Source organism: Simochromis diagramma, unplaced genomic scaffold (genome assembly GCF_900408965.1).
Source record: "Simochromis diagramma unplaced genomic scaffold, fSimDia1.1 OVJJ01000393.1, whole genome shotgun sequence".
Taxonomy (NCBI): domain Eukaryota; kingdom Metazoa; phylum Chordata; class Actinopteri; order Cichliformes; family Cichlidae; genus Simochromis; species Simochromis diagramma.
The window spans coordinates 119,873-138,953 of record NW_024386730.1 but is presented as its reverse complement, the minus strand read 5'-3'; the positions used below and the strand labels follow the sequence as shown (position 1 = coordinate 138,953).

The window sequence follows — 19,081 nt, the reverse complement described above, 5'->3', positions numbered from 1 at the left end:
CTTGAACGCCCTATACATAAATTAGTGGTCCTAATAGAAAGTAACTAGAATGTTCCAGTTGAGCTTCTGTAAATGTGTATGGGATGGTTAAAGTATTAGGATTGACTTGCAAGTTTGTCACAATTAAGTACTGTTTGGTTCTGTAAATTCCTAGATTTATTCAAATTATTTACAGATTTCATAAATCATAGTTAAAATAGACAGTTAAAATAAAGTTGGTTATTTCATGTTTCTGTGATAGATTCATGCTTAATTTAGTTCATTTATTTATAAGATAAGATGATAAAAGTTTAACATTAATTAAAAACATGTCTAAAATATGTGATTACAAAATATGGGTTTGTTAAATATGTAAAGTGCTGTAAAGTTTGTATGAGGTAAAGTTTGTAATTGTCACATGACCAGAGTTTGGTTGAGAGCACAACCATGGCATTGTGGAGCTAGCATGGATACATGGCTACAGATGCATCTGCAGCCTCAATGTTAATGTTATTCTGCATGTGGTCCAAGAGGCGCACACGGTATGGTTTCATGTATATTGTTTGTATAATGTTGCATACGTGTTCTACACTGGTAATGAGAGGACGTTTTTGTGATATCCATTATTGTGCATTTTTTCTGTTCTGCTTGCACAAGACTGTTCATGGACACTGACATGAGAGACTGATAAGCTCAAAACATTCATGTTGTAAACTTTGTGTTTCTTCAGTTTTCACGGTGTCTGAAGACAATGGGAGGCAGAGCCTTCAGTTTTCAGGCCCCTCTTCTGTGGAACCAGCTTCCAGTTTGGATTTGGGAGACAGACACTATCTCTACTTTTAAGATTAGGCTTAAAACTTTCCTTTTTGCTAAAGCATATAGTTAGGGCTGGATCAGGTGACCCTGAATCCTCCCTTAGTTATGCTGCAATAGACGTAGGCTGCCGGGGGATTCCCATGATGCATTGAGTTTTTCCTTTCCAGTCACCTTTCTCACTCACTATGTATTAACAGACCTCTCTGCATTGAATCATATCTGTTATTAACCTCTGTCTCTCTTCCACAGCATGTCTTTATCCTGTCTTCCTTCTCTCACCCCAACCGGTCGCAGCAGATGGCCCCGCCCCTCCCTGAGCCTGGTTCTGCCGGAGGTTTCTTCCTGTTAAAAGGGAGTTTTTCCTTCCCACTGTCGCCAAAGTGCTTGCTCATAGGGGGTCATATGATTGTTGGGTTTTTCTCTGTATCTATGTTGTGATTTGGCGCTATATAAATAAAATTGAACTGAATTGAAACACCATTGTGAGGCATTTAAAGTCCAACAGCTCCCTCTAGTGGCCATATATATAAACATGTGTGAGGATGGTGTTAATGTGAAATGTGTGACTGGGAGAAACAGTTTGCCAGCTCTAAACTCAAGTGGTATTCAGATGGCAGGGAGGATGCCAGACAGACCTTGTATTCCTAAACATATGGTGAGGGTGAGCTGAGAATACGTGAGATTTTCAACTCCCAACTGCAGCAGAACTTCAGTAGCAATAGGCTTGGGGCATTAAGTCTGATCCATGATCTGGACCATGCTCTGCACCTTCATTACTGTGGCTGCAAAGTGGTTGGTGAGTGTTGTGGTGTTATCCCCTGAACCGGATGACGGACTCCTACAATGAAGAGAGCCATTAAGCTAAAGAAGGTTTTTTTTATTATGCAGTTACATAAATTTCAGTGCACTATTACTCAACTGTAACCACTGTTGCTACAATGATATTACATGAATACTAACTGGTTATTACAGTAATTGACTAGTAATAACCTATTATTAGCATCATTACGTTCTATTTCAACCTTGGTACTATTGCCACTTTATTACAGAGCTGTAATAGAAAGTGCTACTGTTTTTTATTTTTGTTGTTTGAGCTTTTATTCATAACTGCTTTGATTCATGACATCTGTTTTTTTTTTTACTTCTTGAATGTAACATATATTTTAAATCTCTGCTCTCAGAATCTTGTGCAGGAATAAGAATTAAATTTTATTTTCAATCATAATACCAAGTTTATCTGGATTCGTAGGCTGTTACTTTGTTACTTTGCCCCTGCAGGTGTGCAATAGTTCCATATATGGAACAAACAGTGGAGATAGGAATGTGGTTGCTAGGTGTTGCTATGGCACTGGTGTCACAAAGGTGCAGGGTGTGTTGTGTAAAACAGGCTGATACACAGGAATACAGGTTAATACAGGTCTGTCGCTGCTTGGTACAGAGGTCCCACAGAGATTTAACTTTTTTATTTTATCTTTAGATTAATGAACAATTGACTTTTGTAAAACCTTTTGAGTGTAATTAAACAGCAGGTTTCTTTTTACCACTGAAAAAACAGACCTCACACCTTTTTTAAAAAATCTTTCAATGGATAAACGTTCAATCCTGATTATCAGAGGACTCTTCAAGTGATCCCTGCAAAACAGTAAGTCTTAAAAACACTTTTGTTTCTAAGTAATCTTAGATCTGGGGCGATCGTGGCTCAAGAGTTGGGAGTTTTCCTTGTAATCGGAAGGTTGCCGGTTCGAGCCCCGGCTCGGACAGTCTCGGTCGTTGTGTCCTTGGGCAAGACACTTCACCCGTTGCCTACTGGTGGTGGTCAGAGGGCCCGGTGGCGCCAGTGTTTGGCAGCCTCCCCTCTGTCAGTGCGCCCCAGGGTGGCTGTGGCTACAATGTAGCTGCCATCACCAGTGTGTGAATGGGTGGATGACTGGATATGTAAAGCGCTTTGGGGTCCTTAGGGACTAGTAAAGCGCTATATAAATACAGGCCATTTACCATTTAACCCGATCTGTGACTTACAACAAGTCTGCAGCAGACAGACGAGCTCTCTGCAGATTATTTGCTGCTGCCTGTCTCTACATGTTTACTATGTGTGTGTTTCTGCTGCTTCTTCGTCCTCACTGTAAACAGATGTACTGAGAGACTCCTGCACTGATGTTTCATAGGAAAGTCCAAACAGCCTCACTGGTTCTCCATAAAGAACAAAGATTTGCTCTCTGTGGCTCCAACACAACTTAAAGACAATCAGAGGTGGACAAAGTTCTCCAGATCAGCTGTGGTTTTATGGAGGCTCCAGCTAAATGCTGCCTCCTCCATAGTACAATATACATTTTTTACAGTGACGCCATTTTGACCTTTGTGTTTTCACCTCTTTTCTCATGATGAACATGTTTCTGATAATCCTCCAGTGAGATTATGATTCTTGTTTTGTGTTTATGGTCTCTTTAAGAGTGCGTTTCTGTGTTTTAGTTTAGTTTATTAGAGTTGGTTCAGTTTTTGTCTTGTCAAGAATCACTTTACTGACTTGTGAATCATGATTCACAAGCCCAACTGACTCATTCACTGACTCACCCCTGTTACTGTTAGCAAACTAATTTCATTAGTAGAAATATATCAAGTTTATAATTAAAACTGTGAGAAAAAAACAACAGCCAGTTTATTAACTAAAACATTTCTGCTCTGGACTGGAAGAAAAAACCCTGAGTAGAAAGCTCACATCAAGACAAGCGTGTTACCGTGGAAGAGACGCTTCGTCATCTGAGATGAAGTCTTATAGTCTGACTGACGCAGTATAACATTCAGGCTACACTTTGTTCGTTTTGCAAAGATAATAAGCAGACTAAAGAAAACATTTTTTTTAACTCAGTTCCACCACAATTAAAAAAAATACAGGGTGTGACTCGCATTTCTCGCATGAGAAAATATATATATTTGAAACATTTGTGGAAAATACTAATACAATGAAATAAATGTTCCCTTTAGAAATCTTGATTTTCTTGCTCTTTCTTGCTCTATAAAATAGTTATTTTTCTTTTTCAATCACTCATCTTAGCAGTAGGATATACAGGTGCTAAATGTGGCAGAATAAGTCGTGATAACACTCGGAAAAAAGAAAAAAAAAGATGATGTCATGTGGGGAATTGCACCTCCCGAAATATTAATCTAATAAACCTTGTTTATCACCTGATAATAAAAGCACACAGACTCAATAATGGTGAAATTGTTCGACTTATTTTAAGTTTCAGTAAAATTATTTGTTTCACACATTTCAGTGTCTGAATATATAATTTGTAATAAAGTGTATTATAAAGTAACAACTATCATCACTGATAACAAATGACTGAAACATTACATCTGCCACTATATGAGCTTCCTGGTTGTGCTGCATTCCCAAATACGTATACGTAAATATAAGTTCCCACTTTGAACTTAAATGAAACACTCCCTCAACTTGGATTTTGGACTTGAATGTCAGAGCACCTGCAGCCAACAGTCCAGAGTTCACAGTCCAGGATAGGAGTGGTGACATAAACATCAGTAAAACTTGTGATCTCTACTGTGATGCTTGTGTATTTGTGACTCACTAAATGAGACAAACACAGAGCACTGACCAGGAGCAAATGTGTCACAGATCAAACAGAGCGAAGCATCTTACAGATCAGGAAAAAATATAAAATTAACACAAACACTTTAAAATTTCTTAAACTGCAAAGAGCTAGGTAATGAATGAGTGCCTGTTCTACTTCAAGATGAGTGTGTAGATTATAAACTGTTGCATTTGCAGGAGTTACTGACAAATTTCACTTTAATCAGTCCACAAACTAAAGTGATATTTGTTCTACCTTTGTTAGGCTGCAGGACAGTCAGACTTGTAGTGATGTGTCATGAGCAAAACCATCGTCTCTAAGAGCCGATGGTTTGTAGTGAATCAGAAGAGCCGACTCCCCACTTTTTTTTTAACAAGGTTTGATGTTTAACTGTCGTCCCACATACATCACACACAGCATAATTTCTATGCTGAACGCAAATACAGTTATGACCTGTGAACAAAGTCAAGATTGTGTGTTTTGTGGTCTGATGTCTTGTGCTTCATTGGCTCACACTCTTGTGGAGCCGTAGCACGCACATGAAGGAGAGGCGGAAGGTGATTGTAGTTCCTGTTAACAGGGTATTACCGACTATCCCTCTAATTGCCGATCTTACTCAGAGTTTACCTAAATTAGATATTGATATTTTCATACGGGAACTGATACTGCAACATCAAACTTTGGTAATGGAAGTATTAATATTTCAGGATCACTGTGCACATCACTACCCCTCAGCCCGTGAGTGAGACGGCAAACAGCGGTGAGGAGAGTGCAAATGCGTCACAAAAACACATAAATATAACTGATACCCGTAAACGAAGCAGGAATTTGACTTTTCTGAGTGTCAATCTGCATTGAGGACATACTGTTTGGCTGCTGAGTTTGGTTCTGTTTCTGCTCTATTGATTTGTTTACAGTGTTTTGTTTTTGTGTTGAATTAAAAGTAAAATTTTGATTAAAATAGTAAACTTAAGTAAGAATGCCTGCTTTTGTAACAGAACAAATTAGGCAATTATAAGGCTTCACATAAAAAAAAATGAAAGCAAAAGTGGTTATCAACTCGCAAAGCATTCATATTTGCCATGTAAAGCTAAAATATGAGACTACAGAAGATAATAAATTAAGAGCCATTTGGGAGCCAAAAGAACCAGCTCTCTGAAAAGAGCCGAACTTCCCATCACTACAGACTTGAACACACTGACTAAACCTCAGTGTTTAAATGTTTCTACGGTGAAGATTCAGAGCTCAAATGTGCAGCTGCCACAAAAATAAAGTGCAGAAAATATATATATGTGACCTGTAGGCAGCACTATTTAAATAGGTCATAAGCCTTAGACATGCAGTCAGTTCACCAGCTTTAATGCTAATACAAAACAATATTACACACACACACACACACACACACACACACACACACACACACACACACACACACACACACACACACACACACACACACACACACAGAGTATCAGCATAAGGTGGAAGAAACCAATAGAAGTTTCCCCACAGGCATGTAACAATGTTTTCCCAAAAAGGCTAAAAATGACTTTAAACATCTCTCGACTGAAACTCAATCTGAACATTTTTGGTGACCTTCCTCTCCAACACAAGGCTATGCAACCCACATCAAGCGGGCAGTATTTCTCTTTAAGGCCGGGTCCTCCACCACAGGCCTGGGAGCTTGAGCGTCCTGAGTGGTATCTTAAGTGTTCTTAGAACTGCGCTCTCGTGGACAGAGATCTCCGATGTTGCTCCTGGGATCCTCTGGAATCACTCACTCTGCAGTATAGGAGTTACTCCTCTGAGCACACCGATCACCACTGGGACCTTCACCCTCCACATCTTATAAAGCTCTTCTCTGGGCCCGTGGTATGTCTCGAGCTTCTTGCGTTCCCCTCACTCATACATGTACCACTACGACTGTCTTCCTCTGTTTGTCAACCACCACTATGTCCAGGTGGTTAGCCATCACCAGTTTGTCTGTCTTTATCTGGAAACCCCCCAGGATTCTCAACCACGGGGTATGTCCCAATTTGACCTCGGGATTTTCAGGCCATACTTAGGACAGATGTTTGTTTATGTGGGAGTTGTGCCAAGTTAAGTTTCCCCGACAGAATATGTTTCCCTTGTGTCGCAAGCACGCACTGGGCTTTCCAAATGACGGACAAAGTATCCCATAATCTTAATTATTAGTTTACAAATACTTCTTATAATGAATAACTACTCCTGAAATTTTGGAGATGTTAATTCTTTATACAGTAAAGTTACGGTGGGATACAAATAATATCAGACAAAATGTCCTTGGTTCATTAAAATAATCCCATCCAATAACACGTTAGAATAATAAATAAATCATTTGCTATTGTAACCCGTAAACTGAACGGTAATGGAACAATACTTTCACTAATGTGAAACATCACTACTTCCGTGTCTAGTTGTTGGAAAGGAGGTGGAGTCAACTGGGTCCGCTCTTATTGGCCAGATCCTGCTCCTGACTCAGGGGAAACAGATTCTGTCGGGGATGCTTACCTTGGCATGACACTTGGTGTTCCACATATGCCATGCCTGCTAGCATCTTACACCCTGCTGTTTATGTTCTCCGATCACACTCCCGTCCAGTAGGCAGCAACGTACAAGACAAAGACAACGTAGATGACGAAGAAAAAAAGAAGGTCAATATGCATCACAACAGCTATTGCGGAAGTGTTTTTATCAAACTTGATTTCCCGTTACCTGTGATGGCTGCTGAAATATATCTACCATTTTACTGGACTTTGCTGGTTCTAATTGTGCAGGTTAGATTTAGTTGTTATAAAGTCAAACATGTTTTAAATGTGCTACTTTTCATCCTGTTTGTAACAGAGGAAAGTATCGGTTGGTTTAAGACTGACTCAGTTACTGGCGTCCCCGGCAGCATCTTCAGATCCCACAACTTACAGCAGCTTTTTCAATAATGGGTTAAAGAGCGATGTTAAACGCAACTTGTAATAATAACCCCAAAACTTGTGTGATGACAGCATGAGCCTTGAGATTCCTTGAGTTTCTTGGCCCAAACAAATCTCTTTTCTGCTTGTTGCTTTTCCTTAGTCGTAGTTTCTTAGCAGCTATTTAAACATAAAGGCCTTATTCACCAGTCTTCTCTGAAGAAGTGACGTAGAAATGTGTCTGCTACTGGAGCTCTATGTGACATTTATCTGGGCTCTGATCTGAGGTGCTGTTAACTTGTGATTTTTGAGGCTGGTGGCTCAGATGAATTTATCCTCAGCAGCAGAGGTGACTCTTGGTCTTCTTTCCTGGTGCCGTCCTCATGTGAGCCAGTTTCATCGTAGCACTTGATGTTTTTTGCAACTGCACTTGGGGAAACATTCAAACTTTTAGCAATTTTCCAGACTGACTGACCTTCAGTTCTTAAACTAATGATGGAGGTGACTACAGGTGACTACATCATTAATAAGCTCGCTGACTGAGAGAAGGCCAATGGTTTATGGTGCTGTCAGTAAAGCAAAATAATGATAATAATAATAAACTTTATTTATAAAGCACACTAAAAAACCAAGGGTATACCAAGGTGCTTGACAAAAATAAAATAGGAAAAGGGAAATGGGAAGGAAAAGAGAAAGGACCTGGCACGTATCAATTATAAAAACCTTGACAATCATAAGATATAAAAGTAGTTCACAAGAATAAAAAATGTACCAGCGCACACCAAGTGTTAACTAGGTGGAAAGGCAAGATTAAACAAATAAGTCTTAAGCCGTGATTTAAACAGTGGCATAGAGTCAGACGCCCGGATAGCGACAGGAAGGTTGTTCCATAAGACCGGGGCAACTACAGCAAATGCGCGGTCACCGCGAGACTTCAGCCGAGAACGAGGTTGCTCCAGAAGAATTTGGGTAGCAGATCTAAGTGCTCTGACAGGAGTGTGTAACCTGAGAAGCTCATTGAGATAGCTCGGCGCCAAGTTATTAATGGTTTTGTAGGTGAAAAGTAATATTTTAAATTGAATACGGTATTTAATTGGAAGCCAGTGCAAGCCAGCAAGAACAGGAGTGATGGAAGAAAACTTCCTGCTTCCTGTCAAAAGGTGTGCCGCCGCATTCTGGACAGTCTGAAATCTAACGAGAAGGGTGGAGGAAAGGCCAATGTAAAGAGAGTTGCAGTAGTCCAACCTGGAAGTCACGAATGCGTGAATGAGTTTTTCCAGATCAATGTGCGGAATATAGCGCTTAGCCTTAGAAATGAGGCGCAGCTGATTAAAACTAGACCTCAAAACAGCAGACACTTGCTTGTCAAATTTAAGCGAGCTATCCAGTATCCAAATTACTGGCATAGTCAGAGGGAGAGCTAGCAAAAGGCATCAGAGCAGCACACAGTTGGTCGCGGGGGATTTTACTATCAAACACCACGATCTCCGTTTTCTTTTCGTTCAGGACAAGAGAATTACTCTTGAACCAACCTTTAACCTCACGCATGCATTCACGAAAATAGTGAAAAGACATAGCAAGATCGTCGGTAATCTCAAAATAAATCTGTATATCATCAGCATAGCAATGAAAGGCAATATTATACTTCTCAAAAATTGCTCCAAGAGGGAGCAGATATAGTGAAAAGAGAATAGGGCCTAATACAGATCCTTGAGGCACACCACAGCGTACAGGTACAGAGGAAGATGAGAAGTTGCCCAAATTAACCAAAAAAGACCTGTCAGCAAGATAAGATTTAAACCAGTTGAGGGCAGTGCCTCTTATACCCACAGTATGCTCAAGTCTTAGTAGAAGAATGTTATGATCAACCATATCAAAAGCAGAGGAAAGGTCCAATAAAACCAAGACCACAGAGCGTCCAGAGTCAGTGCTTACAAATAGGTCATTGAGAACTCTAAGCAAGGCCGTTTCAGTGCTGTGCCGTGGCTTAAAGGCAGACTGAAATTTCTCTGCAAAGCAAAAGGTGGCTACTTAGTGTAATCTAAAATATAAAACATATTTAGAGTTCTTATTCTCTCTTATTCTTTGCCACATAATTCCATATCTCTTGCTTCATATATTTGATGTCTGTTTGTATTAGGTAAGTAGTAAAGATAAAGAAAATATATGTGTGTGTCAAACATCTTGGTAGGACTGGTAGTTTTGTTTTTCAGTTGTTTTTATATAATTCTGTTTCGTTTTGGGGTTTTTTACCGTACAAATTTTCCTCCTGCTATTCTCCAGTCACTCCAGTAGGTAACGCTAAAGTACCATTGGTACTGTAAGCTGATTGGCCAACAACCATTCACATCACAAAGAAGAAGACAAATTAGACGAAGAAGAAATGGAGTAGCTGGAGGAGCAGATCTCAGTCGGAATTTTCAGATTGATCACGTCCTCAGTCTGTATTTCAAACGGGGAAAGTCAGAGCAGCTTCATGAAGCTCAAGTTAACAATCCAAGATGGAGGCGGGGAATGTACCTGTAATAAAACTGAATCCTTTGAATCTGTTCCCCACTGTGGTGTATTTTAGACTTGCTAAATAATCCGTGCACAGAGCACTGACCAAACTCTAACATGAACAACCTGCAGTCATGATTTTACCTGCAACAAGGCTAGCATTGCACCGCTCTGCTACTGATCAATGAATGGCTCTAGCTTGCAAAGTAGTAAATGAAAACCTTCACAGTGCGAGCGAGTGGCAAGGGTCTTACTCAGCCTTCCGAGTGCAACGAAACGCATCACAACACATAATGCGGAAGTGTTTGATCAACCCTTGGTTCCCGTTACCCCAACTGTGATGGCTGCCAAAATATATATTGCGTTTTGGACTTGTCTGGTTGCCTTCGTCTGTGCAGGTTAAATTTAGTTATTATAAAGTCAAACATGTTTAAAGCTGCTGTTTAAACTGGCCGGTACTTTATTCTGAGATAAATATGATGAAAGAGTGACTCGGTTACTGGCATCCCCGGTGGCACCTTCAGATGCCACAACTTGGAGCATCTTTTTCAATAATGGTTTAACGAGTTATGTTGAATTTAACTCCAGTGTTTTCATGAAGGTGTCTGTCTCTAGATCAGCTCGTTAACAGATGCTGGACACATTTCCTGGTTCAGAGTTTCGGTTTAAAAACAGCAGGAAGCGCCAGTGTTTACTGATTCTTTTACACGCAGCACATTAAAGTGAAATATAAACTATCTGCTGGGAGAAACCATCTTATGTGTGCAGCGTGTTAAGTTGTAGCCACTAAAATTGCTCTATGACGCATTCTGACGGGAAAGTCCGTGAACTAATTTAGCGATACAGGAAGTGTACGAATGATTTGCTGTCGCATTAATCTCTTCTTTTTGAAACGCTTTTGCATTTTACTGTGAGACGCTGCAATTCCTGAGTTACCACAGGAAAACAACCTCTGTTTGGCCTTCTCTTTAATAGCCTATTAGCCTTTTTTTCCATTTCTACCTACCGTAGTCGGCTCAGCGTGGATTTTAGTTTTCCATCGTGTGGTAGTACCTGATAATGGGCACTTTTTAGTACCTGGTTAATGACTTTTACCATGAATTAATGTTTCAATCTTAAACACGATCAACCTGTCTGTAATAATCAGCTATGTGCCACAGGCCTTCAAACTGGTAGTTGGTAAACTTTTACTTCAAAAACGCAACTTCCTGACCCAGCTGTCTTGGCTCATTATAGGCCAATTGCCAACCGTCCATATATCTCAATTATTCCTGTCTTCCAGCCCTTGGTCACAGCACATGCGTTCCCCTCCCTGAGCCTGGTTCTGCTGGATGTTTCTTAATGTTAAAAGGAGTTTTTCCTTCCCACTGTCACCACAGTGCTTGCTCATAGGATCATATGATTGTTTATTAAGCTGTTCTCAATTGTAATGGAAAAAGAGTCGAGCTGAGTCATACAGTGTTGAGCTGATCCAACTGGGTACTAATGAAAAATGGTTTATATGTGTAAGGACTAGTTCCTCTGAAAAGGTGGATCCTAATAATCTGAAGTGATTCACAGTTGTTGAAAGGCTGGAAGGTGGAGTGTTGACAGTCTTTGACTGGAAGCAACTGGTCCACCTACTGTCTTTAGGATAACTCGATTGTTCCCAGTCAGACCAGTGACAGTGGTGTCATCTGCAAACTTCAGGAGTTTCACAGATGCTTCTCCTGAGGTGCAGTCATTGGTGTAGAGAGAGAAGACCAGTGGCAAGAGAACACACCTCTGGTGAAGCCCACTGTTGATGGTCTGTGTGCATGATGTGAATCTTGAATCTTGAAATTTGAATCTTGAGGAAGCTGGTAGTCCTCTGACAGGTGGAGGTGGGCACAGTAAGTTGGGTGAGCTTCTGCTGCAGGATGTCTGGGATGACTTTGTTGGATACAGATTACTGGCGCATGTCCCAGGTTGGTTGAGGTGATGCAGGATTTACTGCAGTCCCATACTGATGCATCCTCAGATGACCTGTTTGCCCAGTAGGGAAACTACAGGGTGTCCAGCTGAGGCTTTGATGCCCTTCAGGTGTCTCAACACGAGTCTCTCAAAGGACTTCATGACCACAGATGTCAGGGAGACAGGCCTGTAGTCATTTAATCCTGTAATGGATGACTTCTTTGAGACTAATAGATTAGATTTTATTACATTTTTACTACTGTTGACATTCACTGCAACCATCTCAGAGCTCTTTCTCTTTTCTGTTGGTGGTGCATGGCCATTCCTAATTCACGAGATAGAGGATCATTTATCCGTTTGAAGGTCAGTGGATCGATCACTGGCTCCTGTAGCCTGCATGTTAAAGTCTCCTTGGACAAGAACTTTCTCCTCAGGATACTGAACCCTGAGTTGTTGCTGGTCAGAGTGCAAATCTGAGAAAGCACTGAGGCAGAGATAACAGTGGTGTGTGTGTGTGTGTGTGTGTGTGTGTGTGTGTGTGTGTGTGTGTGTGTGTGTGTGTGTGTGTGTGTGTGTGTGTGTGAATGATCAGCTGAGGAGAAGGTTGTTATATGAGTAACAGTCCCTTTGCTGTATGAAGCTGAGAGTGGGAGGGCTTCTTTCAAATCTGACCTGCAGTCAGTTCCAGCGTCTCACTTCAATCTGCTCTGTATTGTTTCCTCTTTCAGACCAGAAAAACATCACAGCTGAGTCTGGACAGGACGTCACTCTGACATGTCGAGCTCCAAATAATAACACCATCAGTGTTGTAAAATGGAGCAGAGCTGACCTGGGAGATGAATATGTGCTTTTGTACAAGAATAAGCGAATTGATCCAGACGACCAGCATCCATCTTTTAAGAACCGGGTGGATCTGCTGGACAGACAGATGAAGGATGGAGACGCGTCTTTGATTCTGAACAATGTGACGATTAATGACACTGGAACATACGAGTGTGTTGTCATTCCCAGAGGTGGAGGCAGTTCAAAGCCCATCAGCATCATCCACCTTCATGTTGATCCTCCAGGTGAGTGAGTAGAGTTGAGTGTGTGTGTGATCTAGGGCTGCCACGATTAGTCGACTAGTCACGATTACGTCGACTATCAAAATCGTCGACGACTGATTTAATAGTCGACGCGTCGTTTGAAGCTTTGTAAGATCACAAAAGACGCAGGAATAAGTAGTAGGATTTAAGAGTGTAATAACGGACTGAAACAGAAGATGGCAGCACTGCATGTACAAGGATGCCAGCTGCCGTTAAACCCCGAAGAAGAAGAAGCTGTGTCCCAGAATTCATAGCGCGGCCCAGCTCAGTTTCCAAAATGGCGGCAGCTAGTTAGTTGTAATATTACTCTTATTATTCTTTCTGGGTCACAAAATAAACGGTTAGAATATTTTCAGGCGAGAATGTAGCTGTGTAAACCTCAAATATCTGCTCAGTTTATCAGGACACCACATATTTTCAAAAGCGCTCCGACGTTTTCGGAGACGTCTGTTAGCCACTAGCTCGATAGCTAGCTGGGGGCAAGGCTCACTAGAGCCGGTGAGCACACCGGACTCCCCGCAAATCGTTTTCAAACCCACCGCGGTCTTTCGCTACTCAGGTTAAACATGATATATAAGTCACTTGGATAACTTAAAAATGTTATTGTTTGGCTTTTTTCAGTGTTTTATTTGTTCCTAAGTAAATCGGTTTGGCTGAGATTAAAGTTATAGTCTTTACACAGCTGAATAAACGTCAAGCAGACAACTGATAATCAGAAGTATGAGATGCTTGAGAATATATTCCGCTGTCCCGTTATACTTTAGATAGCAAGGAGTTTATTAAACTTCACCGAAACAATCTGACAATCATCTTGTCTTTATTTTTAGTTAACACATACCTTAAACACTTAAAGCTTTAAGCTAATGATAGTTATATAAGAGCAGATGCATTATTACTATGCATCTGCTCTTATATACGTAAAACGTATGCTTTAAGCTGTACGTTTTACCTCCAATGGATGCATGATCTGATTAGTCGACTAATTGCAAAAATAATCGGTGACTAGTCGACTATCAAAATAATCGTTTGTGGCAGCCCTAGTGTGATCAGAGGTGAAGCTGCTTCCTGGTTGTTGATGTTTGTTTCTAAAGATGTTGTTGATGAGACTTTGTAGAAAGCAGCTGGTCTGAGTGATGTGATCAGAGTGCAGTAGATAATGTCTGACAGCATTTTGAAGAGGAAATGGATTCTGTTCTGTTCTTCACTCATCACCTACCTGACAGCTGACACCTCACACCTGTTTCTCGCCTGCAGGTCAGACAGGAGGAGACAAACAGGATGGATCTGTTGGACTCATAGTTGGTCTGATAGTTTCTGCTGTCCTTCTTGTTGCTGCTGTTGTTGGATTTTTGATCTACAGAAAACATGAAAAAACAAAGAGTCAGGATCCGTACCATCAACCTGCTGAATTGCAGTCTGTTTGAAATGTGAGTTTTTTACAGCTGAACTCCTGGAGTCTGAGTCTCCTGCTGAGCCAGACTTCATTTAGTGTTATTAAACATTCAGAGGACATCAGTCAGCTCTCAGAGATTTGAAGTTCCCGTTTTTGTTTGTTTGCTTTGTGTGCATCATTATTAGTTATTAGTTTGTTTTAGCTTCCAGGTTAGTCGCTCATCTCAGTGGAAGAGTTTATGTTCTTAAACAGTGTTATTTACACTTTTGCCTTATTTATATGTGGAACATTCAGGACTTCATCATTCAAACAAAGAAAAGTTACAAATCTGAGAATAAGATCAGTGATATTCAACAACAAAAACCATTTTATGTGACAAACATCTTCTTTGTCTCTGATGTCGACAGAAATAAGTTTGTTCACAGTGATGAATTCAGCGTCGTCTCTGTCACAATATCAGAATCAGTGAGTTTGTGTCATCTTCAGGTTCAGCTGTTTGTGAGGTCAGACTCACAGACTGATCCTCATGTTTAGATGTTACACAATAATTACAGACACTGACTGACAACACAAACACAACACAAAGTGCTCAGGGTCCATTTATCAGCTAGAACTGAGTGACTGAATAATCTGATATTATTATGAAACCAAAGAGAAATGTGTTACATGGAGCTGCAGAGTCACATGTTTCCTCTGATCTATAAAGCCTTAACTTGTTCTTCCATGAAGGAGACTCTTCAGTTTAAACACGTCAAGATTATTTATTATTTTATCTTTATACCAGTTTGTTTACTGATAAAGTTTTACACGTGTTGCTTTTCAATGTTTGTCTTTGTTTCCTGTCGCTGTAAAAGTTTCCTGACCTGCTATTTGAATGTGTGCAGATTTGATCTCACCTTGAATGTAATGGTGTGAACATTTATACATTTAACCTGATGTTATTACATCCTGTGATCTGTGTTTGCTCAGTAGCCCCTCTCAGAGATAGGAGATAAATAACAGAGCTGAATAACTGGCAGTTCATGGGATATCAGTATGATGTGGGTTACAGTTTTGTGTATTAACATCTTTGTGCCTGCTATATGAAACAAGCATGTTAAATTACTGCTTATTTAATGAGAAGAGCTACAAGTTGATTTGTTCTTTTGAATTTTGAAGTGACATTCAGCTTCTGTGCTACTAAAACCTACTGTTCTTGTATAATGTGTCTGCCAGACCAGAACATTCTGTTCATATCCACATAATAAACATAATCTCTAAAAGATAAATAATTGGTTGTCTATGATTGTCTGCACACCACAGAGTTGAGGCATTAACCAAACGTAGTTACAACATCACCACTAAACTGAGGCCACTTCCACTGTGTGAAACAGATGGAAACAGGCATGAACGTAGACTCAAAATGAACAGACAGTTTCGTAAAGAACTCATGAATACTGTTGAGATGAAATTATTTGAAGTGCCTCAATGTTATGCTTTATATGAACTAAAATGCCATATAACCATACAGTGTAGGTTTAAGTGGACACGGCCCTGAAAGTAAAGGGATTAGACGTGGGGGTAGAAAGCTGTAGACTCTCGCTCACACCTGCCTGAGAAAAAGTAGATGAAGTCAAGGTTATTGCATTTACAGGACTCGAACATGTAATTTGAACAAAATAAATGTTTGTCTCTAAGGTGAATGTAATGAAATCATATAAGATCTACATGCAATTTACCAACTTAACACCTCTTAAATGTATTCTTGTTGATATGACATGATAAAATCTGATAATAGTGGTTAGCTACCTTCAAGACTCGCGATATCACAAGTTCACACGTGATTTTAAACCACAGGAGGCAGGAAAGCTCATGATTTGCTTCACCATCATCTTGGAAAAGTAAGAGTCATTCTGTCTTCATCCATCTTGATGAAAATACTTTTTGTGCAAAGGTATCATCAGTTTGTCGATTCTTTTCAGTTCTATTTATTCACATTTTTGTTTAGTTTTTTAAAGCTGGCTGTTTATACCACTCTAGCTAGCTAACACATTAGTGTAACAATATAGCAGAATTTCATGCTAGCACAAGCATGATATCCTAATATGAAAGAATTAGCTATTCAAAATGTAGATACTGTTTATAACTCAAACTCTGCACACAAGCTAGTTTGGCTTTACCACAGAAACTGTTGTGTTGTGTGTGGGTTGTTGAAATTTGTAAGTTTGTAAGTTGCAACTGTTGCATAGTATTTTATTTAACAATTGATGTGTTCTTAGTACAATGAGGAGGGAAGACAAAACATGAACAGATAATTTTTCCTGTTTCTTAATTATTTTTTTTAAATTAAATATTTTTCTGCTTGATAAACTTGGAGACTTGCAGTACCCTCCTTTAAAGATAACAAATGTTTAATTGTCAAATGGTATTTTAGGTAAAGTGGTCATTTTTAATTCATATCATTTGGGGTCATCTAGTATTAAAAACATTCCTTTACAGGTCATAAATGTCTCAACAGTTCCCGTTGATGTTTTGAAAGAAGAAATGGCTCAGACTATTTCAAAGACATTCCCTGGTACATCTGAAGTCCACCTGTATTGTATTGTTCAGGAGAGCTTGTGTTTCATAGTGAAAAGGCTTACAGGGAACATTCCAGAGCCTTTGAGCTGACTGCATGTCCAAGCAGAGCGACTGTGTTGACTGAACTTGCCGATGAATACTCTTTGGCAGACTACTTTGTTGGGCCTCTAAGACTAATGACATTAAAAACACACATAGATGTAATATAAGGTTACATCAGAGGTTAAGAAAAGAAAACAATGACCACAGGGTGGCTGCAATGATGGAGAAGACCTTTGCTCTCAGGCAAGAGGTATGTGAAGCACCGATGATCACTGATTTCAAAATGAGGTGTCCAGCTCTCTTCCATGTGTGTGAGGTCATTAAATGGCTTTGAAAAAACATCAATATTTTGCTTCCATTTGAATATTATATAGAAGTAACTTATGACCAAATGGGATTTAATGACTCAACTATAAATAGGAATATATGAATGTGTAATATATAATGTAATATAATATATGTAATATACAAGAAACTAATGGATTATGCATTCACGTGTATTGAACAGACTTGACTGATCTTTAAATGCGTACTGAATAATGGCAACACAATCCTTAGTTAATTATTTGTGTTGTCTTCCTTTTTTAAGTATCCTGGGGTTTTTGAAATGTGCTGTGTAAATCTCAGTTATAAATGTATCCTTATTATTAGCCAAAGTGAGTTTTGTCTATTGGATTATTATTCTGCCTTTTGTAGGTGAGTGCAGAATTCAAGAGAATTATGACACTCCATTTGCAGTTGAAGTTCTTCTCCCAGCTGTATAGTTATTTGGCAAATGTTATAAAGATATATGCCAAGAAGGGTGGAGTACAAGGGAGAAAAATTAAGACCATCATGACACCTACAACCCAGGTATGACAAGATATATTTATACAAGCTCAATATCCAAACTTTGAGCTCAAGCTCAAACTGTAACTAAAACCACAATGCAGTGATTTGCATTTCAAAACCACATTTTGCTTATAAATGAACATAGAAATTTGGTGAGTTTGTAAATGTTTTGTACTTGATTTTATTCTGCTGAGTCATTTTTACTCTGCTTGAACTGCAGCTTCTAGAACACAGTTTAAAAAAAAATCAGTTAAAATTGTAGTTCACCTAAAATATCTGTTCAATGACATTGATTTCACTTTGATCTGCAGACAAGCTAATGTGATTTCCATGTCTCCTTTATCGGGCTGCGGGATGGTAAGTTTCAGTGTTTTAGTGAGTCCAGTTTAAATGTTCAGACTCTAATGTGCTGATGTCACCTTACAAATAAACAACAGCACTTTAAGCAACTTCACTAAAATAATTTACTGGAACTACAATGTTTATTTTACTGTTCTGTTTATTAAAACATTAGATTCAACATTTGCTGCACCATTCGTCGCTAGTCCGTAAACAGCATGAGTGCTTTCTACTGTTATATTTTAGTCTTCCTTATTGATTTTTAATCACCAACTGTTAATGTCTCTAGACTTAGGCAAGGCAAGGCAAGGCAAGTTTATTTGTATAGCACAATTCAACAACAAGGTGATTCAAAGTGCTTTACAGAGACATTAGAAACAAGAACAAATAAAAAGCATGATTTAAAATTGATTAAAACAAGCAAATAAACTAACTAATTAACAAACAAACAAACAAACAAACAAACAAACAACAGTATATAAAATCAAAACAGATAAAATCAGAACAGTAAATAAAATCAGTAGTTAAATGTAAGTTTTGCAATTTAAGCTTAAAGTGTGGATTTGGTGCTTTATTCAAATGCAGCTGAGAACAGGTGAGTCTTCAACCTGGATTTAAATAAACTGAGTGTTTCAGCTGATCTGAGGCTTTCTGGGAGTTTGTTCCAGATATAAGGAGCATAAAAGCTGAATGCAGCTTCTCCGTGTCTGGTTCTGACTCTGGGAACTGATAAAAGACCGGATCCAGATGACCTGAGGGATCTGGATGGTTCATACTGGGTCAGGAGGTCATTGATGTATTTTGGTCCTAAACCATTCAGAGCTTTATAGGCCAGCATCAGAACTTTAAAGTCTATCCTCTGACGGACAGGCAGCCAGTGTAAGGACCTCAGAGCTGGACTGATGTGGTCCACTTTTTTGGTCTTAGTGAGGACTCGAGCAGCAGAGTTCTGAATGAGCTGTAGTTGTCTGACTGATTTTTTAGGTAGACCTGTAAAGATGCTGTTACAGTAATCAAGCCTACTAAAGATGAATGCATGGACTAGTTTTTCCAGGTCCTGTTGAGACATCAGATCTTTTATCCTTGATATAT

At 39.4% G+C, this 19,081-nt stretch overlaps 1 protein-coding gene and 1 long non-coding RNA gene across 3 annotated transcripts; one reads left to right on the top strand and one right to left on the bottom strand.

Annotated features, from left to right (window-relative positions):
- The first annotated feature begins 2,118 nt into the window (after window positions 1–2,118).
- LOC120735270 (programmed cell death 1 ligand 1-like) lies at window positions 2,119–14,907 on the top strand. 2 transcript variants are annotated; one of them, XR_005696386.1, is made up of 3 exons: window positions 2,119–2,437; window positions 12,469–12,807; window positions 14,080–14,907. XR_005696386.1 is itself a non-coding variant. In XM_040034914.1 (3 exons), exons 1-3 carry the CDS (start codon window positions 10,149–10,151, stop codon window positions 14,247–14,249), a joined length of 567 nt encoding a protein of 188 aa, XP_039890848.1. In that variant the 5' UTR covers window positions 7,823–10,148; the 3' UTR covers window positions 14,250–14,907. The 2 variants fall into 2 exon arrangements, 1 of the variants encoding a protein (XP_039890848.1); XM_040034914.1 differs by lacking the exon at window positions 2,119–2,437 and adding an exon at window positions 7,823–10,206.
- On the bottom strand, window positions 2,371–3,138 carry LOC120741006. Its single transcript, XR_005697576.1, has 2 exons — window positions 2,799–3,138; window positions 2,371–2,471 (listed from the first exon to the last, which is right to left on the bottom strand). It is a non-coding gene; the product is annotated as an uncharacterized LOC120741006 (long non-coding RNA).
- Window positions 14,908–19,081: the final 4,174 nt, after the last annotated feature.